General features: G+C 46.8%; 1 protein-coding gene across 2 annotated transcripts in view; it reads right to left on the bottom strand.

Annotated features, from left to right (window-relative positions):
* Nucleotides 1-10,713, bottom strand: part of CHRDL2 (chordin like 2) — a 59,952-nt gene extending 49,239 nt beyond the window's left edge. For both annotated transcript variants that reach the window (XM_069971920.1, XM_069971921.1), the window contains exon 1: nt 10,607-10,713. In XM_069971920.1, coding sequence (XP_069828021.1) covers nt 10,607-10,697 — 91 coding nt within the window. In that variant the 5' untranslated portion in view covers nt 10,698-10,713. The remainder of the gene's footprint in view (nt 1-10,606) is intronic.
* Nucleotides 10,714-23,996: the final 13,283 nt, after the last annotated feature.

The raw sequence follows: 23,996 nt of genomic DNA, 5'->3' as shown, positions 1-23,996 counted from the left end.
TCAGCGGTGACATCACTGAGAATACAGCCTATCCATCACTAGACATTAGCGGTGACATCACTGAGAATACAGCCTATCCATCACTAGAGATCAGCAGTGACATCACTGAGAATACAGCCTATCCATCACTAGAGATCAGCGGTGACATCACTGAGAATACAGCCTATCCATCACTAGAGATCAGCAGTGACATCACTGAGTATACAGCCTATCCATCACTAGAGATCAGCAGTGATATCACTGAGAATACAGCCTATCCATCACTAGAGATCAGCGGTGACATCACTGAGAATACAGCCTATCCATCACTAGAGATCAGTGACATCACTGAGAATACAGCCTATCCATCACTAGAGATCAGTGACATCACTGAGAATACAGCCTATCCATCACTAGAGATCAGCGGTGACATCACTGAGAATACAGCCTATCCATCACTAGAGATCAGCGGTGACATCACTGAGAATACAGCCTATCCATCACTAGAGATCAGCAGTGACATCACTGAGAATACAGCCTATCCATCACTAGAGATCAGCGGTGACATCACTGAGAATACAGCCTATCCATCACTAGAGATCAGCGGTGACATCACTGAGAATACAGCCTATCCATCACTAGAGATCAGCGGTGACATCACTGAGAATACAGTTTCACCCGTCAGCATCAATAGATAATACTCACCTGCCCTGATCACCACACTGGGGCCCGGTCCCCCTGGCCGCCTCTTCCTCTTGACCCCGGCCACCAGTGGCTGAGGAGGGTCATCTCTATGGTCTGGCACAGGGGGCATGGTGATATGACAGAAGGAAGCGGGGACTGGGCACTGCGGGTACAGATGTGGGGAGGGATGAGGACAGGTGAGTATACATTGTATGGTAAGATGACTGAGGGTCTGACCCCTGGGACTCCCGGCCGATGGTAAGGATTAGGGGATGCACAGCCACTAGACAATGAATGGATCTGCAATGGCCCCCATGCACCTGACGTGCCGCACAGCCGGAGGGGCTGCAGCACAGTGTGGACTCATCAGTCAGTCGGTGCAGTCAGTTAACACCACGTTCACGCTCCTATCTGGCCGTCACACGACCGGGGTCGGGATTACTGGGGGAGTAAGTGGAAAAAGAAATAGGTTTGTGTTTGATATAAGTGGATTAGATGTGAGAGGACACCTCGGAGCCGCAGCTGGGGAGGGGGCCGAAGGGCCAGAGGATTCTTCAAAGCGGCCAGACCCAAAACACGTCGGTTTAACTCATTCCGCACGTCTCAACCATGGTTTCTATAAAGGAGGGGAGAAGAGGGGGCTACAGGGTGGGCACAGGGACCTGCATACAGGAAGGCTCTGCATCAGCTTAAAGGGCAAGTCCACTTATATGTCAAAGGGGTTCCCCAACAATAAAAAAAAAAACATTATCTTCCAAAAACAGCGCCACCTCTGTCCTCAGATTGTGTGTGGTACTACACCGTAGCTCCATTCACTTCTATGGAACTGAGCTGCACTACCACACATAACCTGAAAACAAGAGGGGCGCTCTTCTGCTCTGTTTTTTTTTTTACTGCTTGTTGTCAGTGACCACAAGCATTCTTATATACTACCAGGAGATGACTGTGATACAGCATACAGCCAGCTCCCCCTAGTGGTGGCCGCTGTATATAACACTACTGAGCTCAGTGTATACACAGCATACAGTCAGCTCCCTCTAGTGGTGGTTGCCGTATGTGACACTACTGAGCTTAGTCTATATACAGCACACCGTGAGCTCCCCCTAGTGGTGGCCGCTATATATAACACTACTGAGCTCAGTGTATATACAGCACACCGTGAGCTCCCCCTAGTGGTGGCTGCTGTATGTGACACTACTGAGCTCAGTGTATATACAGCATACAGTGAGCTCCCCCTAGTGGTGGCTGCTGTATGTGACACTACTGAGCTCAGTGTATATACAGCATACCGTGAGCTCCCCCTAGTGGTGGTTGCCGTATGTGACACTACTGAGCTCAGTGTATATACAGCACACCGTGAGCTCCCCCTAGTGGTGGTTGCCGTATGTGACACTACTGAGCTCAGTGTATATACAGCACACCGTGAGCTCCCCCTAGTGGTGGTTGCCGTATGTGACACTACTGAGCTCAGTGTATATACAGCACACCGTGAGCTCCCCCTAGTGGTGGTTGCCGTATGTGACACTACTGAGCTCACTGTATATACAGCATACCGTGAGCTCCCCCTAGTGGTGGTTGCCGTATGTGACACTACTGAGCTCACTGTATATACAGCATACCGTAAGCTCCCACTAGTGGTGGTTGCCGTATGTGACACTACTGAGCTCACTGTATATACAGCATACCGTGAGCTCCCCCTAGTGGTGGCTGCTGTATGTGACACTACTGAGCTCAGAGTATACGCAGCACACCCTGAGCTCCCCCTAGTGGTGGTTGCTGTATGTGACACTACTGAGCTCAGTGTATACACAGCATACAGTCAGCTCCCCCTAGTGGTGGCTGCATTTAGGTAGAATTTTATCATTTACCTCTGTATAATGATCTCTGCTTGCTGTCTGTGAGTGGAAACTGAGAACGTCAGACCTGTGAAGGGGATTGGGATTCTCTCAGATGTAAGTGATGTTTCTATTCACTCCCAGCAAGCATCCAAAGACACAGAGCCGGACAGGAAGATTATTGGGAGCGGTGGGGTGTGAGGCGGCAGCTGGGATGTCTCCGGCTCCTGGGAGCAGCTGGTGCGGGTGAGGCAGGTGTTACCATTACCAGGAGATTTACATGGGAATGACAGCCGAGCTGGAACCGACACAGCCGCAACCAGTGCGCAGGAGAACGACCCCCCCCCCCCCCCCAGCTGCCTCCAGGGCCCCAGGAGTGCTGGACGGGCCCCTGATATACACACAGCGTCCTATGTAACCTCATCACCCTATAATAACTGCTCACTATCTATCTCCTATCTATTCCTATCTATCTATCTATCTATCTATCTATCTATCTATCTATCTATCTATCTATCTCTCTCCTATCTATCTATCTATCTCCTATCTATCTATCTATCTCCTATCTATCTCCTATCTATCTATCTCCTATCTATCTATCTATCTATCTATCTATCTATCTATCTATCTCCTATCTATCTATCTATCTATCGATCTATCTCATATCGATCTATCTATCTATCGATCTATCTGTCTGTCTGTCTGTCTGTCTATCTATCCATCTATCAATCTCGATAGCCTCCAGCAGTTCAGGGGTTACTCGGGATGAGATTTTCCATAGTTTTACAGTTCTGTGGATCCCGTCCTCCTGGCGCCGGTGCGGTGCGCTCTCTCTCTTTACAACCCATGGTGGGGGGCACCAGCGAGCAGGATTGTGCAGGATTATTAACATTTCCATTGCTGGAGCAGATTGTCCTACAGCCGCCCGCCATGCTGTAACGTAATAATCCTATAATCTATCACACTAGTTATTATACTGGTATTAGGACCAGCGTGGGAGAAATGGATCTCAAGAAGACAGCTCCTGCCCATATGTCCTAGCGGGGCATCACAGGGAGCAGGGTGCCCCTCAGTGCCAACCTCTATCATGCAGTACCACATCTCCCCTGCAGAGGGCAGTAAGAATTACCATTATACTTAGGAATTGCTAGATGAGTAATTTTCTTATATATAAGTCATGTGACCATCACAACAATGGCGGTGACATATATCCATCAGCCGGATCCCCCTCCCCCAGCACAGCGGAGATAACACTGACAGTATACAGCGTGTCCCATCCCACCCACCGAGGAGAGAAAACAGTGCAACCGCCTCTCACATGGACCACCCAGCGAGGGAACCGTACACTACAGCCTGACACTGCGCGATGTGCTGCAGCCACTGCAACACAGGGCCCCCCACTGCAATATGTGTGCTGTTACATAGGACTGCAGGCCACATCTACTACATTATCTGTACTCAGAGATATATCACTGTGTTATCTGTGGTGTTACATAGGACTGCAGGTGACATCTACTACATTATCTGTACTCAGAGATATCACTGTGTTATCTGTGCTGTTACATAGGACTGCAGGTGACTACTACATTATCTGTACTCAGAGGGATATCACTGTGTTATCTGTGGTGTTACATAGGACTGCAGGTGACATCTACTACATTATCTGTACTCAGAGATATCACTGTGTTATCTGTGGTGTTACATAGGACTGCAGGTGACTACTACATTATCTGTACTCAGAGATATCACTGTGTTATCTGTGGTGTTACATAGGACTGCAGGTGACATCTACATTATCTGTACTCAGAGATATCACTGTGTTATCTGTGCTGTTACATAGGACTGCAGGTGACTACTACATTATCTGTACTCAGAGATATCACTGTGTTATCTGTGGTGTTACATAGGACTGCAGGTTACATCTACTACATTATCTGTACTCAGATATATCACTGTGTTATCTGTGGTGTTACATAGGACTGCAGGTGACATCTACTGTTTTATCTGTGGTGTTACATAGGACTGCAAGCGACATCTACTACATTATACTATGTGGAGATGATCAGCTAGCAGGCTCGCCCCCCATATGTGATATTATAAAGGTTACAGGACGCAGTGGTAATCAATAACCCAAAACTCCCACACAGTACATGGGATTATGGCGCCATCTCATGCTTAGGTATCATGTGCTGCCCATAGCAACCAATCACAGCTCAGCTTTCAGTTCTTATATTACTCTGGTAAAATAAAAGCTGAACTGTGATTGGTTGCTATGGGCAACACAGAGAATCCCACTATGAGACAGCGCCATACATCTCCTCCATTGTTCTCAATGCTGCAAACTGACAGCAAAAGGTGAAAACATAAAGATGAAGAGAATAAGATGGTGGATTTCCCTTCCCCCCTCATACTCATTGATGCCTTTCAACTTTACTCACACTCACTGATGCCTTAGACCTTTAGGCTATGTTCACACTACGTAACAGACCGGCCGTTCCGTGACCCCGGCCAGGTCACGGAACGGCTGGTCTGCGTCCGGATCATCGTGGCCGGTACTTAAGTACCGGCCGGATGATCCGTCCGGCCGCGGAGCTCTGATGCGGGTGCATCAACGTGCGCCCGCATCAGAGCATCCCATAGCCCACAGTGAAGGAAGCAGCCGGAGCCGCTCGCTTCACTGTGTGCACTGACAGGTCTTTCTGCGCCCGGAATTCACTGAATTCCGGCCGCAGAAAACTGACATGTCAGTTTTTTCCGGCGCCGCATGGGGTCCCGGGCGAAGCGCATACGATGTGTGTATGCTCCGGCCGGGATCCCATTGAAGATAAGCTATGTTCCACCCCGCAAAACTACGGCCGTAGTTTTACGTAGTGTGAACATAGCCTTAGGGTGGTATTACACGGGCCGATGGGGGCCCGATAATACCTGTAAAGGAGTGCTGATCTGCTAGATCGGTGCTCGTTTACTGGGCCTATTACACGGCCCGATAATCGTTTAACAAGGGCTGCATGGACGTTGTTAACGATGTCCTTGCAGCCTTTGTTTAAACTGTATACATACCTATCCAGGTTGCAGGGCTCCTCTTCTGTGCTTCTCCCAGAGTCCCGCACGCTCAGGCTTCAAAGCGGCCTGTCTCAGCTGACAGGCCGCTCAGCCAATCACTGGCCGCAGCGGTCCCAGCCTGTGATTGGCCGAGCGGCCTGTCAGCTGAGACAAGCCGCTGTGAAGCCTAAGCGTGCGGGACCCGGTGAGAAGCACAGAGGAAGAGGAGCCCTGCAACCTGGATAGGTAATGTATTCCTCTTTGCATATTGTCAGTGTCGGCCATGCACCGCTATTACGCGTAGCGGTGTGCGGTCAACGCCGGCCGATTATAGGTCAGAACCTATATCAACGATTATCCAATGACAACGATCATCGGCTGATCATTGTCTTTATTACACGGAACGATAATCGGCCAGATAGGGCCGATTCGGACAATTATCGTTCCGTGTAATAGTACCCTTACTTACACTTATCGATGCCTTTCACCTTTACTCACACTCATCGATGTCTTATATCTTTACTCATACTTACTGATGCCTTCACCTCCACTCACACTCACTGATGTCTTTGATCTTCACACTTGTTGATGTCTAACACCCTTTGGGTATGTTCACACTGAGGAATCTTCTGGTCAATGGGGCAGAATTCCGTCTACTTCAGTGTCAGACCGCATCTCTATGGACGGGCTCGCACACCTCCGCTCTCCGCACAAAGAATTGACATGTCAATTATTTGAGCGGAGAGTGAAGAAGAGCGAAGGCTCGCAAGACCTCCCATAGAGATGTGGTCTGACAGTGAAGCAGGCGGAATTCCGTGGCGCACAGTTCCGTCGTGGAATTCCGCCCATTTACTCGGTGTGAACATACCCTTACTCACGCCTCACACTCACTTATGTTTTAGATGCGTCTCACTGATGCCTTACACCTTAAGTCACACTTACTGTTTTGCACCTTTCCTCACTTACTGACGCCTCGCACCTCACACCTTATAATCACTGACACACTCACAGAATCTTTACACCTTCACTGACACCTTACATCTTCTTCACCGATGGTTCTAACTCAGTAATCCCTTAGGGCTCTATTACACTGAGTGATAATCAACCGAATCGCTCCGTGTAATAAAGACAACGATCAGGCGATGAAACGATCATCTGAAGACGGTATTCTACGCTGCACTCCTCTCCCCACGGTGGGTGCTCAGTGCTAACTGGTTCTGCAACCATAAGACAACAGAAATGTAGGTGAACCACGGCACACTCAAGTGCAAGGTGAAGACGATTTTTTTTATATGTTCTTAATGCAAGGCGAACAGAGTCTTAGTTCAAACCAGAACGATGTCCACGAAGCCCTTGTTAAATGATTATCGGGCTGTGTATTAGTCCCAGTAACCAAGTGCGGATCTAGCTGATTGGCGCCCATTTACAGTATTGATCGTCCGCCATCGATCCGTGTAATAGCACACTTATACCTTTACTAACATTTCACCCTGAGTATTTATACCTTAGCTAGCATCTCCTGCTCTGAAATGTTTACCTTTCATGTTCACTCACACTCACTGATGCCTTACAACTTTACTCACACTCAATGGTGCCTTACACCTTTATTCATACTCACTGATGCCTTACAACTTACTCACCCTCACTGATTACTTACACTTTTACTCACACTCACTGATGCCTTACACCTTTATTCATACTCACTGATGCCTTACAACTTACACTCACTGATGCCTTACACCTTTATTCATACTCACTGATGCCTTACAACTTACTCACCCTCACTGATTACTTACACTTTTACTCACACTCACTGATGCCTTACACCTTTACTCACACTCACTGATGCCTTACAACTTACTCACACTCACCAATGCCTTACACCTTTACTCACACTCACCAATGCCTTACACCTTTACTCACACTCACTGATGCCTTACACCTTTACTCACACTCACTGATGCCTTACACCTTTACTCACACTCACTGATTCCTTACACCTTTACTCACACTCACTGATGCCTTACACCTTTACTCACACTCACTGATTCCTTACACCTTTACTCACACTCACTGATGCCTTACACCTTTACTCACACTCACTGATGCCTTACAACTTTACTCACACTCAATGGTGCCTTACACCTTTATTCATACTCACTGATGCCTTACAACTTACACTCACTGATGCCTTACACCTTTATTCATACTCACTGATGCCTTACAACTTACTCACCCTCACTGATTACTTACACTTTTACTCACACTCACTGATGCCTTACACCTTTACTCACACTCACTGATGCCTTACAACTTACTCACACTCACCAATGCCTTACACCTTTACTCACACTCACCAATGCCTTACACCTTTACTCACACTCACTGATGCCTTACACCTTTACTCACACTCACTGATGCCTTACACCTTTACTCACACTCACTGATTCCTTACACCTTTACTCACACTCACTGATGCCTTACACCTTTACTCACACTCACTGATTCCTTACACCTTTACTCACACTCACTGATGCCTTACACCTTTACTCACACTCACTGATGCCTTACACCTTTACTCCCACTCACTGACTACTTACACCTTTACTCACACTCACTGATGCCTTACAACTTAGGGCCCCATTCCACCAGACGATTATCGTTCGCATAATTGTTAACGATTAACGATCTCAAACGAACGCTATTGTGAAAGACCTGAAAACGTTCACTCATTTCCATGGAACGATAATCGTTACTTATGATCGTATTTGCGATCGTTTTTTCTTCGCTATTTCTTCGCTATTGCGTTCGTATCTACTGCGAACGACCGAGCGATGTCTTATTCAATGCGAACGATTTGCGAACGAGCAACGATAAAAATAGGCCCAGGTCTTATAAAGCGATCAACAATTTCGGTCGTTAATCGTTAACTGCTATTCAACCGAACAATTATCGTTTAGATTCGAACGATTTAACGATAATCTGAACGATAATCATCCGGTGGAATAGGGCCCATACTCACATCTCATACCCACTGATGCCTTACACCTTTATTCACACATCAGACTCACTGATACCTTAAGGGCCTTTTACACGAGCAGATTATCGTGCAAAAAAAAAAAAAAATGTAATTTAGATGATCTTCTGGTGTAAATGTGGCACCGATGAAATGACGAATGGAGATTCATTTGTATGTCGTTAATCGCATCTTTTCTTTTCTTTTTTTTTTTTCGTCATTGATCGCATCTTTTGAGCTGACCTCAAAATCATTGTGTATCGCTCTCAAGTCTTTCAGCATAAACACTTATCATTCATGGTATATAGACACAAACACAACTACGATTATGGATCATATTTACAATCGCATTATCGACTTTTCGTACGGATTTTTATCTTCCTGTGTAAGTGCCTATGGTTTAAATGCAAAAAATCATCTCTTGTCTGCTAAAGGAGCGCTTAAGCTGTCCGTGTAAAAGAACCCTTATACTGTGACACCTTACACCTTCACTCGTGTGTTATATATGATACGGTTGTGTTACGTCTTCACCAATGTTTCATACAAACATCTCATCCTCAATGTTAGCTTAGCTTGTATCTAGTACTCTGAGCTCTCGCACTTTCACACCTTATACACACTGATCCCTTTCATGTTTACCGACACATCTTATCCAAAGTGCCTATATATTCAAAGCCGCACACTAACATCCCATACTACTTAGTGTGTGTTCACACCTCCACTGACACCTGATGATTCAGACTCTTCACACCTTTAACTCTTTCCTTGGAGTCCTACTCAGTAGAGTTGTAAGATCAACAAAACCTCACACTGGATAAGCTTACACACTCATATTTCTGTCTGCCCTAACCTTCTCTGACGTCTACTCACTGAGTGATGCTTCACACTTACACAGACTTCTAACCTTTACTTTCACAGAAGATTTTCTGACACTTTACACTTTAACACCCTTACACTTTACTGACACCTCCCACAGAGTCCTAATAAATCTAGGGCTGATCAATAAAACCTCACACTGCCTTACAGGACCCCTTACACACACACACATTACTGACACTTCTCACTTACACATTCACCATCACTTCTCACTCGACTATCCATTATACTCCATTCCCGATGTATCTTTCGTACTATTTTACTCATGCTGAAAACTCACACCTACTGACACTTATTGTCAGCTCACACTGATTTATAACATGCACATGTAAAGTCTTCTTCCTTTACTTCTTTATCTTTCACTTACACCTCACTCACTTCATATTTGCACACTAATGAATATACAATTTGTGTTTTTTTTGTTTTTTTTACATTTACTGACATTTCACAAACACTTACCTGTTGCACTGACTCATTGTAAATATGCTCTTGCACACCCATTTGTAACTGTTACACTGTCAGTTCACACTCACTTAACATTTGTACGCTTTTAATGACACATTACCGTAATTAGCTCCTGTGCATTTACAGTCATCTCACACTCATCCTCTGGTCATTTATAATGTACTTATCTATTACACACTTCCAATAACATGCCACACATATTTTGCACTTCTCTACTGGCCTTATCTCTTGCACATTTACAATCACATTACACTCACTTATTTCATGCACACTTTTAATGCTTTTGTGTTGTGCACACTTGTAATCAAACGGCACTCACTTATCTCTTACCTCTTGCACAACACTGGACCTATCTCTTGCACACCTGTAGTGTCCTTATCTCTTACACACTTCCAATCATATGAGACTTATGCACACTTCTACTGGATTTAGCTCACACTCACTATCAATTTACAGTGGTCTGTTGAACACTTATATCATACTTATCTCTTGCAAACGCTGTCTCTAATTTTTTGCACACTACCACTGGACTTAGCTCTTGCACACTTACAATTAAAATTGCACAGTTATACTGTAGCTAGCTCTTGCATGCTGTCCCTCATTTCTTGCACTCTTCTTCTAGACTTATCTCTTGCACACTTACAATCACTTTAAACTCGTCTGTTGCACACTTCTACAGTTCTTGCACACTTGACACAGCGGTACTCACGGGGTCGTGCTCTGGCCGGCGTGCTCCGGGCTATGCAGAGCAGGGACAGGGTTCCCAGGAGCAGGGTCAGCTCTCTGCCTGCGGGGGACATGTCTCCAGGTGCGGGGCTCCTCTGCTGCTGCCTCCCGAGCGCTCACCCCGGGCTATAAGAGCTCTGCAGCCAGCGGGACACGGCGACGTCAGGCAGCTCTCCCGCGCCCCCTGCAGGACACAGCGGGAACTACAACTCACAGCACAACCCAACCGTAGAATTCAGCGCTTGTGGGAATAAAAACTCAACAAATAACTAAGCCATTGCCCATACACACTGATCAACTACAAATCCCAGCAAGGACTAATGGTATGACCCATCATAATAGGAATCCTGAACTACCAGACCCAGCAATCCCTGACACCATAACCCATCATATATAACAGAACCTGAACTACCAGACCCAGCAATCCCTGACAACATAACCCATCATATATAACAGAACCTGAACTACCAGACCCAGCAATCCCTGACAACATAACCCATCATATATAACAGAACCTGAACTACAAGACCCAGCAATCCCTGACAGCATAACCCATCAAATATAACAGGGCACCTGAACTACAAGACCCAGCAATCCCTGACAGCATAACCCATCATATATACAGAGCCTGAACTACAAGACCCAGCAATCCCTGACAGGGTTACCTAACCTGGGCCTCTTAAGCTATTGAAAAACTACAACTCCCAGCATACGCTGGCAGCTGAAGGCAGTATAGGAGGCTGTCAGGGCATGATGGGAGTTGTAGTTTGTAACAGCTGGAGAGCCCCAGGTTGGGTAACACTGGCTTCCAGTGGGGCTGCTGCACTGGGGCCACTTGTTTTATTAGGATCAGGGGGTTCTGCTGTATTGCATCATGGGAGATGTAGTGTACAGGCCAGACCCCTGAATGCCATGTATGTCCGGCTGACCTCAGGGTGATATAGTCATCTGAGTGTGGGTGTCCTATGTATCATGAAGAATGGGGGAACCCCATCCTCCATCGTCATGACTTCTTAAAGGGATGCTCCACTATTGTGTAAATGAATCATGGTCATCATATACTGACCGTTCTGCAGCCGTGTAATAGACATTGTGTCAGTTCTTCACTATTTCCAGATCTCTGCTTGTTGTCAGTGAATGGGAACCCATCCGGATTTACAGCTTCTCACAGCTGGAGGTTTGTTACAATGGCATCAAGTCTACAAGTCTCTTCTATCCACACTGGAGGGCGACTATGCCGGGTGGTCCATGGGTTCAGTGTGGTGACCCACTAAGGCCTAATGTGCATATACTATAGGGGTCTGTGGGGGTTCTCCCTCTCTTGTAGATGAGACGTCAGGTTATTGCTGAGACCCCACAACCAGTGCAGGGAATTAGCAGAGATGAGAGAATATGAGGAGCGGCTCCGAGGCCAGGTGAGGAATGTCACACCTGCTCCTCCTCCCCACACCCACCATAGTGGAGACCCCCCCCCCCATACACACCATAGTGACTGCAGGGATGAGAGGAGACCTCCCCATACACACCCACCATAGTGACAGCAGTAATGAGAGGAGACCCCCCCATACACACCATAGTGACTGCAGGGATGAGAGACCCCCCCCATACACACCCACCATAGTGACAGCAGTAATGAGAGGAGACCCCCCCCCCCAACCACCATAATGACAGCAGTAATGAGAGGAGACCCCCCCCCATACACACCCACATATAGATTGCTGCTTTGTCCCCAATACAGACTGCTAGTCATCCCTCCGTACAGACTGATGCTCAGGTCCCTCCATTTAGAGTAGTCAGTCACTTCTTATAGATTGCTCTCAGGCCCTGCGTACAGACTGCTGCATATAACTGATGCTCAGACTCCCCCATACAGACTGCTGCTGATTAACTCCCCCCATACAGACTGCTGCTGATTAGCCCCCCCATACAGACTGCTGCTGATTAGCCCCACCATACAGACTGCTGCTGATTAGCCCCCCCGTACAGACTACTGCTGAGCAGCCCCCCCCCTCCGTACAGACTACTGCTGATTAGCCCCCCCATACAGACTGCTGCTGATTACCCCCACCATACAGACTGCTGCTGATTAGCCCCCCGTACAGACTACTGCTGAGCAGCCCCCCCCCTCCGTACAGACTGCTGCTGAATAGCCCCCCGTACAGACTACTGCTGAGCAGCCCCCCCCCCTCCGTACAGACTACTGCTGATTAGCCCCCCCATACAGACTGCTGCTGATTAGCCCCACCATACAGACTGCTGCTGATTAGCCCCCAGTACAGACTACTGCTGATTAGCCCCCCCACACACACAGACTACTGCTGATTAGCCCCCCATACAGACTGCTGCTGATTAGCCCCCCCCCACACACACACACAGACTACTGCTGATTAGCCCCCCCATACAGACTGCTGCTGATTAGCCCCCCCCCCCACACACACACACAGACTACTGCTGATTAGCCCCCCCATACAGACTGCTGCTGATTAGCCCCCCCCCACACACACACACAGACTACTGCTGATTAGCCCCCCCCATACAGACTGCTGCTGATTAGCCCCCCCCCCACACACACACACAGACTACTGCTGATTAGCCCCCCATACAGACTGCTGCTGATTAGCCCCCCCCCCCCACACACACACAGACTACTGCTGATTAGCCCCCCCATACAGACTGCTGCTGATTAGGCTAAAAGACAGAAGAATGGAGGGGACAGGGGGCAGAGGAGGCTTGGGGGGGATGGAGAGAACAGAGGAAATTGGAGGGGCAGAGGAGCATGGAGGGGACAGAGAAGGCTGGGGGGCAGAGAGGGATGGAGGGGACAGAGGAAACTGGAGGGGACAGAGGAGGATGGAAAGGACAGAGAAGGCTGGGGGGCAGAGAGGGATGGAGGGGACAGAGGAAACTGGAGGGGACAGAGGAGGATGGAAAGGACAGAGAAAGCTGGGGGGCAGAGAGGGATGGAGGGGACAGAGGAAACTGGAGGGGACAGAGGAGGATGGAAAGGACAGAGAAAGCTGGGGGCAGAGAGGGATGGAGGGGACAGAGGAAACTGGAGGGGACAGAGGAGGATGGAAAGGACAGAGAAAGCTGGGGAGGATAGAGGAGGCTGGGGGGCAGGGAGGGATGGAGGGGACAGAGGGGGATGGAGGGGACAGAGAAGGCTGGGGAGGATAAAGGAGGCTGGTGGGCAGAGGGGGATGGAGGGGACAGAGAAGGCTGGGGAGGATAGAGGAGGCTGGGGGGCAGAGAGGGATGGAGGGGACAGAGGAAACTGGAGGGGACAGAGGAGGCTGGGGAGGATAGAGGAGGCTGGGGGGCAGAGAGGGATGGAGGGGGCAGAGAAGGCTGGGGAGGATAGAGGAGGCTGGGGGGCAGAGAGGGATGGAGAGGACAGAGGGGAATGGAGGGGACAGAGAAGGCTGGGGAGGATAGAGGAGGCTGGGGGGCAGAGGGGGATGGGGGGACAGAGGAGGCTGGAGGGGACAGAGGAGGCTGGGGGGCAGAGGGGGATGGAGGGGACAGGGGAGGCTGGCAGTGCCTTATTTCATCCTCCCCATTGTATATGTGTATGGGGGTCTGGGGGATGTCTTCCTTCTGCAGATCAGTTCACTCCTGATCATTGCACTTTCTGCTGCGGTTTCTGAATGTGGCCCCCAGTAAGTATAAGGATGGGGGTGACTGTGGCCCCTGCACCCACTACAGCTATGTGTCATCCAGCCAGCAGCAGTGACAGGGCCCGCAGCAGTGACAGGGCCCGAAGCAGTGACAGGGCCCGAAGCAGTGACAGGGCTAGCACTCCCTGTATTATACAACATCCGCTCTTTCTTCCAGATCATATATTTATATATTTCGGGTTTGCCCGCTATAGTCACCGTATTGAGGCACATAAGATACCAGGTCACCGTGCACACCTCCTCTCCTGCCAGGAAGGGTTGTCATGTTCCTGCCCCTACATTGTACTGATAGCAGATCCCTCAGCTCCAAGCTTCCTGCTGATCTCCTTTGATCTATCAGACATGGTAACAGCCTATTCTCTGGCCTCCTCCCTGCAGAAATACATTTACTGGGGAACATCAAAGAATTATGGAGTTACTGGAGAGTCAAACATTGTAACAACCCCCCCCCCCCCCCCCCCAATGTGGAGGAGTCAGCAGCAGCCCTATCAATCACCTGCCTCTCCTGTCCTGACCCTGTCCATGGTGCTGAACCTGGGAGGTCACTCCTCCTCCTGTAACACTGTACCAGACCCTCACCTGATGGAGGACGAGGGGGGGGGGGACTACAGTACAGGGGGGCCCAGGCTTATCCACCGCCCTAACAAAGCATTGCCAATAACTCAATCTGCTCCAATAGTCAGGACCTCTGCTTGCAGTTAGAGAACGGAGACTATGTACATATACACAGTACATAGCTCTCAGATGAGGAGTCATACGGATATATCAAGTGTAGACAATGCTCTGTGAGCTCTACTGCCTGGAGCCCAGACTGATACATAGTACATAGCTAGTCCTGCTCTCAGCTGTATCAAGTGTAGACCATGCTCTGTGAGCTCTACAGCCTGGACTCCAGACTGATACATTGTACATAGCTAGTCCTGCCCTGTTTCCAGTGTAGACAACGCTCTGTGAGCTCTACAGCCTGGACCCCAGACTGATACATTGTACATAGCTAGTCCTGTTCTCTGCTGTACCCAGTGTAGACAATGCTCTGTGAGCTCTACAGCCTGGACCCCAGACTGATACATTGTACATAGCTAGTCCTGCTCTCAGCTGTATCCAGTGCAGACAATGCTCTGTGAGCTCTACAGCCTGGACCCCAGACTGATACATTGTACATAGTTAGTCCTGCTCTCAGCTGTATCCATTGTAGACAATGCTCTGTGAGCTCTACAGCCTGGACCCCAGACTGATACATTGTACATAGTTAGTCCTGCTCTCAGCTGTATCCAGTGTAGACAATGCTCTGTGAGCTCCAGACTGATACATTGTACATAGCTAGTCCTGCTCTCAGCTGTATCCAGTGTAGACAATGCTCTGTGAGCTCTACAGCCTGGAGCCCAGACTGATACATTGTACATAGCTAGTCCTGCTCTCAGCTGTATCCAGTCTAGACAACGCTCTGTGAGCTTTACAGCCTGGACCCTAGACTGATACAGCAGAGCAGGACTAGCTATGTACAATGTATCAGTCTGGAGCTCACAGAGCATTGTCTATAGACAGGACTAGCTATGTACAATGTATCAGTCTGGAGCTCACAGAGCATTGTTTACACTTGATACAGCAGAGCAGGACTAGCTATGTACAATGTATCAAGTGTAAACAATGCTCTGTGAGCTCCAGACTGATACATTGTACATAGCTAGTCCTGTCTATAGACAATGCTCTGTGAGCTCCAGACTGATACATTGTACATAGCTAGTCCTGTCTATAGACAATGCTCTGTGAGCTCCAGACTGATAAATTATACATAGCTAGTCCTGTCTATAGACAATGCTCTGTGAGCTCCAGACTGATACATTGTACATAGCTAGTCCTGCTCTGCTGTATCAAGTGTAAACAATGCTCTGTGAGCTCCAGACTGATACATTGTACATAGCTAGTCCTGTCTATAGACAATGCTCTGTGAGCTCCAGACTGATACATTGTACATAGCTAGTCCTGTCTATAGACAATGCTCTGTGAGCTCCAGACTGATACACTGTACATAGCTAGTCCTGCTCATATCGCACATATAAAACGTCATATTATGTTTCAGCCTCATTGCTCCTGTGACTGATGCGTGCAGCGCTGGCTGTATACACGTGGGCACGCTCACCTCAGTGTAGGAGGGTTTCCCATTGTGTATTATTCTAAGTAATGGAGATAACATACATAAGACTTATACTCTACGGGGAATAGATTCCATAGAAAATGAATTGAATGTATATTCCAATGTGGCTGCACCCACGCGTTTCGCTGTGTGCTGCGGCTGGTGTCAGTAAGGGTCGTCATGCACACTCCTCTACACCATGCAGACAATGACCATCTGCCTCCATCTCCTCCCAAACTAATTTCTCGTCTAAAGTCTTCAGGTTTTCAGTCTGAATCTGATATAAAAACTGTAGATTACATCTGGAGCCCCTAATACCTGACCTTATTTAGAGACTTGCGAAGACCAAGGCTGGAGCTCGGCCAACCACGTCAGCTTCCAGCAGTCAGGATAATCCAATGTCTTGGCGAGTGTAACGTTAGCAGCCCACGGGCGTGTCGTAATGTCAGCGTTACCCAATTATCCACACAATGCATTGTGTAAGTGTCAGGACTGACCGGAGAACACGCTCCAAATATCATATAACTACTATAATACTGCCCCCTATATACAGGAATATATCTACTATAATACGTATGGTGAGAGTTCCGGCCGGCACTAACTACAAGGTACACCCAATGTGGGAAACCCGGGACTGGAGTATATAGCACACAAACTGTATCCAAACCGTGGAGCGGCGGTGCAGAGACAAAAAAGGCAGGATAAATGAACAAGGATCAAGAAACAGAGTCTCGCACTCACCGGACTGAAGATGCAAGTGGTTTATTTCCGATACATCAGAGTGGGCTAGGCGGGGAGAGGGGAGATGGTGAAGCAGGTGTGTTCAGCAGGAGTGACAAAATGTTTCACGCCTACAGAGGCGCTTCGTCGGGCTAGGTTCCTAGCCCGACGAAGCGCCTCTGTAGGCGTGAAACATTTTGTCGCTCCTGCTGAACACACCTGCTTCACCATCTCCCCTCTCCCCGCCTAGCCCACTCTGATGTATCGGAAATAAACCACTTGCATCTTCAGTCCGGTGAGTGCGAGACTCTGTTTCTTGATCCTTGTTCATATCTACTATAATACTGCCCCCTATATACAAGAATATAACCACTATAATACTGCCCCCTATATACAAGAATATAACCACTATAATACTGCTCCAATATACAGGAATATAACTACTATAATACTGCTCCTATATACCGGAATATAACTACTATAATACTGCTCCTATATACAGGGATATAACTACTATAATACTGCCCCTATATACAGTAATATAACTACTATAATACTGCTCCTATATACAATATAACTGCTATAATACTGCCCCCTATATACAAGAATATAACTACAATAATACTGCCCCCTATATACAGGAATATAACTACTATAATACTGCTCCTATATACAAGAATATAACTACTATAATACTGCTCCTATATACAGGGATATAACTACTATAATACTGCCCCCTATATACAAGAATATAACTACTATAATACTGCTCCTATATACAGGAATATAACTACTATAATACTGCTCCTATATACAAGAATATAACTACTATAATACTGCTCCTATATACAGGAATATAACTACTATAATACTGCTCCTATATACAAGAATATAACTACTATAATACTGCTCCTATATACAGGAATATAACTACTATAATAGTGCCCCTATATACAAGAATATAACTACTATAATACTGCCCCCCTATATACAAGAATATAACTACTATAATACTGCTCCTATATACAAGAATATAACTACTATAATACTGCTCCCTATATACAGGAATATAACTACTATAATACTGCCCCCTATATACAGGAATATAACTACTATAATACTGCTCCTATATACAGGGATATAACTACTATAATACTGCTCCTATATACAGGAAAATAACTACTATAATACTGCCCCTATATACAGGGATATAACTACTATAATACTGCTCCTATATACAGGAATATAACTACTATAATACTGCTCCTATATACATGAATATAACTACTATAATACTGCTCCTATATACAGGAATATAACTACTATAATACTGCCCCCTATATACAGGAATATACTGCTATAATACTGCTCCTATATACAAGAATATAACTACTATAATACTGCTGCTATATACAAGAATATAACTACTATAATACTGCTGCTATATACAAGAATATAACTACTATAATACTGCTCCCTATATACAGGAATATAACTACTACAATACTGCTCCTATATACAGGAATATAACTACTATAATACTGCCCCCTATATACAGGAATATAACTACTATAATACTGCCCCCTATATACAGGAATATAACTACTATAATACGAACTGGAGAGAATGGAACGGCTGCACATCCCATCTATGGCTGATACTAATGCCGCTCGGCCTATATTAAAAATCAACACCAGAGTGTCTGTATATGAATTGATCAAGCCATATTGCCCCGTGTACCACCGCGCAGGTCCTCTGGTCCACACGGGTCCCTACACTAACTCCACACCATGTCGGTCAGTGACCGCCACCCCCGCAAAGCGTCCACGTGCAGGGAAGGGAGGCCATGGAACGGCCCTGCAACCCCAATGTCACAGGACCAGACCCAAAAAGCCCCACCAAAACCCAGCCAGCACCACCGGCGGGGAAGGCTGCCCCCAAACAACACAAGTATGGATATGGTATTACACTTGCCATTGCTGCTACCATAACTACTATAATACTGCCCCCTATATACAGGAATATAACTACTATAATGTTTCAGGAAGATACAGGTGCCGGCACTGTCTGAATACTGCTCAATCAGTAGCTGTGCGCTGGAGTCGGATTAAGGGCTAATAAACTGCACTGGTAAGTAGCCGCGGTGCTCGAACAGAGACAAGGGCAGTACGGTGTATAAAATAGAAAATAAGTCCAAGCACTCACCGGATGAAGGGATCTCTTTGTGCGTTTATTCAGACATCACAGGGAGGGAGCGGTGGCCAGGGTGCGGGAGCATGTAGCAGACAACTGTTTCGCGCCTCAGCGCTTTGTCAAGTCTTACATCACTACCGGGGGAGGGTAGTTTAAATAGGTTACATCATGCATATGCAAATAGTATTCAAAATAGGTGAAAACAAAAAATGTTACATACAAGTACAAATTATCTCACAAGAAAACACTCCAATCATTCCTCTCATTGAGGCCATTGGGACCGGTCGCATCTAGAGTGGCAATCCATGTTGCCTCTCTCCTGAGGAGGTACTGATGTCTGTCTCCTCCCCTATCAGGTTGATCCACCTTCTCTAAGCCCAGAAAACGCAGGGAGCTGGTGTCACCTTTGTGGACAGAATTCACATGCTCTATAAGGCGGGGAATGCCTTTCCCCGTCCTAACTGAATAGGCATGCTCCTTGTACCTGGTCCACATCGGGCGTTTAGTTTTGCCAATGTAGAAGCGGTGACACGAGCATACAAGCGCATAGACAGTGTAGGGGGTTCTACAGGTGATGAGGCTATCGATATAGCAGTCTACTCCATTCAGGTTAATATAAGCAGTAGGAATAAGCTGCGGGCAGTACTTACAGCTACCACATCTTTTATTCCCTGTCAGAGGAGCTCTGGTGAACCACTCATCTGCCGCTCTTTTCTTTTTGCCCGTATTCACATTGAGCTTATCTCCAATGGTGCGGTTTTTGCGGTATGTGATGAGGGGTCCCTGAGCTGCAATCTCCTTCAGGTCATCGTCCTGTTCCAGGATGGGCCAATGTTTCCAGATGGCTTTAGTGATACACTGATTCAGCGGTGAATTTTGAAAAACAAAAGAAAACCTATTTAACCCTTTGTGTTGTGTGGTCTTGGATCTCAGTAGGTCTGATCTGTTCAGCATATTGGCCCTGGTTCTAGCTTCACTAATAACCTGTTCTGGGTATCCCCTTGCTGAGAGTCTTCTCTCCATGTCTGCAGCCTGTACAGCAAATGATTGATCATTGCTATTGATACGTTTAAGCCTCACTAGCTGGCTGAATGGAATGGAGTCTTTAATGCGTGTGTACCAGCACGACAGCAGGAAGAACCAATACACCCCAGAACCCAAGAAGCGGCCCTTTAGGCGAAAAACACGGAGAGGAGGCAGGAAGGCACGATTCCAGAGAGAAAAAAGACAGCAGAAAAGAAGGCTACAGGAAGCAAGTAACCTGGAAACATTAAATGAAAAGCCGAATGTCATAAACATCTCTGGAGTACCCCTGCCCCCTGAATGTGAACAGCTACTTAGCAAGGGCCTTAATTATGGCCTCACAGAGGACTTTTCCCCTACAACATTTGATGTTGACATGTTCAAAGGTGTACGCAAAGTCAATCTTACTAAACACTTCTCTGTTAATAAAAGTCACAATAAGCAGCTAACCAGAGGCGAGTCTCGTTGTACAGTGGGTCCTTTGGGATTCCAAGTCCCAGCAGAATTTAATGTGCAGGAGATTGAATGTACACGTTTTTTGGCCGGGTATGAAGAAGCAGTCAGCTCCACCACTGAAGCAGTGTTTATGGGGGGCAACAAATCTAAATTTTGTCCCCAGGTTACCCCAGGGGGAGCCATTGACACCTTTCATAAGTCGGTAGTACAGGAAGTAAAGGCTCTCGTGTACCCCAAGGCGACCAAAAACTTGTCTAAGGCGGAAGATAGAGCACTCAAGTGGCTCCGCAATCGCCCTGACCTCATAACAAAGAGGGCTGACAAGGGGGGGCAGCTGTCGTAATGTCGCGCTCGTACTACATAGAGGAAGCTCAGAGGCAATTAGGCGATCGCCGTACATATAAACTCCTCACAAAAAATCCCATACCCAAGATCCATGAGCAATTACGTAGCCTCTTGCTCAAGCACAGCAGTACTGGAGCAATCGACAAAAAAAACAGCTGAGAAGTTACTCCCCCCGACACCCCGAGCGCCCAGGTGGTATTTCTTACCAAAAGTCCACAAAAATCTGGACAAACCACCTGGGCGCCCAATCGTGTCCGCCATCGGGTCCCCTACCGAATTCCTGTCCCAATACCTGGACTGGTCTCTTAGACCCCCTCCTAGCCGAAACACTTGGCTATTTAAAAGATTCCGGAGATTTCATAAACATGCTGGACTCAGTGCACTTCTCTGATGACTGTATCCTGGCCTCAGTCGATGTGGAAAGCCTCTACACCCGCATCCCTCATGATGCGGGTGTAGAGGCGATCGATTGGTTCCTATCTAGGACAGACCAGTCTCAAGCCTATAGAAATTTCGTGAAAGAAGGACTTTATTTTATTTTGCGTAACAATGTCTTTATGTTTGAGGACCAATGGTACGGGCAGGAGATCGGTACTGCTATGGGCACGCCGGTCTCCTGCACGTACGCAAACCTCTTTTTGGCCAAGCTGGAAAATGACTATGTATTTAACACTCGCAACCCACACATCGAAAGCATCAGGGCGTATTTTCGTTACGTGGATGATGTCTTCGTTGTGTGGGTTGGAGAAGAAAGTAAATTTATTGATTTTGTCACCTACCTTAATGAAGTGAATAGTGTGAACATGGTCTTCACATATAAGATAGGGAACCGATCCCTTGAGTTTCTGGACGTCCAAGTGGACGTAGTGGATAACACACTGCACACCTCAGTGTTTAGAAAAGAAACCGCATGCAATTCCATCTTGCACTACTCTAGCTCTCACCCCACACGCATTAAAGACTCCATTCCATTCAGCCAGCTAGTGAGGCTTAAACGTATCAATAGCAATGATCAATCATTTGCTGTACAGGCTGCAGATATGGAGAGAAGACTCTCAGCAAGGGGATATCCAGAACAGGTTATTAGTGAAGCTAGAACCAGGGCCAATATGCTGAACAGATCAGACCTACTGAGATCCAAGACCACACAACAGAAAGGGTTAAATAGGTTTTCTTTTGTTTTTCAAAATTCACCGCTGAATCAGTGTATCACTAAAGCCATCTGGAAACATTGGCCCATCCTGGAACAGGACGATGACCTGAAGGAGATTGCAGCTCAGGGACCCCTCATCACATACCGCAAAAACCGCACCATTGGTGATAAGCTCAATGTGAATACGTGCAAAAAGAAAAAAGCGGCAGATGAGTGGTTCACCAGAGCTCCTCTGACAGGAAATAAAAGATGTGGTAGCTGTAAGTACTGCCCGCAGCTTATTCCTACTGCTTATATTAACCTGAATGGAGTAGACTGCTATATCGATATCCTCATCACCTGTAGAACCCCCTACACTGTCTATGCGCTTGTATGCTCGTGTCACCGCTTCTACATTGGCAAAACTAAACGCCCGATGTGGACCAGGTACAAAGAGCATGCCTATTCAGTTAGGACTGGGAAGGGCGTTCCCCGCCTTATAGAGCATGTGAATTCTGTCCACAAAGGTGACACCAGCTCCCTGCGTTTTCTGGGCTTAGAGAAGGTGGATCAACCTGATAGGGGAGGAGACAGACATCAGTACCTCCTCAGGAGAGAGGCAACATGGATTGCCACTCTAGATGCGACCGGTCCCAATGGCCTCAATGAGAGGAATGATTGGAGTGTTTTCTTGTGAGATAATTTGTACTTGTATGTAACATTTTTTGTTTTCACCTATTTTGAATACTATTTGCATATGCATGATGTAACCTATTTAAACTACCCTCCCCCGGTAGTGATGTAAGACTTGACAAAGCGCTGAGGCGCGAAACAGTTGTCTGCTACACGCTCCCGCACCCTGGCCACCGCTCCCTCCCTGTGATGTCTTGAATAAACGCACAAAGAGATCCCTTCAACCGGTGAGTGCTTGGACTTATTTTCTATTTTATACACCATAACTACTATAATACTGCTCCTATATACAGGAATATAACTACTATAATACTGCTTCTATATACAAGAATATAACTGCTATAATACTGCTCCTATATACAGGAATATAACTACTATAATACTGCCCCTATATACAGGAATATAACTACTATAATACTGCTCCTATATACAATATAACTGCTATAATACTGCTCCTATATACAATATAACTGCTATAATACTGCCCCTTATATACAAGAATATAACTACTAAAATACTGGTAATATATGGTAGAGACTTCTTGGAGTTGTAGTGTCAGGTAAGCCGGCAGCAGTGGTGTGACTGTCTCTAAGGTTACACTGTATCAGTAATAATAATGGATTGTGTTATATTTCTGTATAATCAGACTGTCTGTGTTCTATCATCAGGAGAAGTTTGCTGCTCGCAGTCACTGGGTGATGCACCTTGTGGTCTGCGCTGATTCACCCTGACAGGACATGTGATGCGGCAGTGATGACGTCATGTGTCACAATGTGCTATGATATCACTGTGTGTCATCGCTGATGTAACATGTGATTGCAGGGAAAAATGCCCACTAAAGCTCAGATATTACCATCATATAGTACTGTGCATCTATAATATGTCTCTACAGATCTCACATAATACAACCATACAGTGCCTTAATAACGGTGCTATAAAGATCTCACATAATGCCATCACACAGTGTCCATATAACAGCTATACAGATAATACCACCATA

Source organism: Dendropsophus ebraccatus, chromosome 5 (genome assembly GCF_027789765.1).
Source record: "Dendropsophus ebraccatus isolate aDenEbr1 chromosome 5, aDenEbr1.pat, whole genome shotgun sequence".
NCBI lineage: Eukaryota > Metazoa > Chordata > Amphibia > Anura > Hylidae > Dendropsophus > Dendropsophus ebraccatus.
The sequence above is the reverse complement of the archived record's forward strand: the minus strand, read 5'-3'. Positions and strand labels throughout refer to the sequence as shown.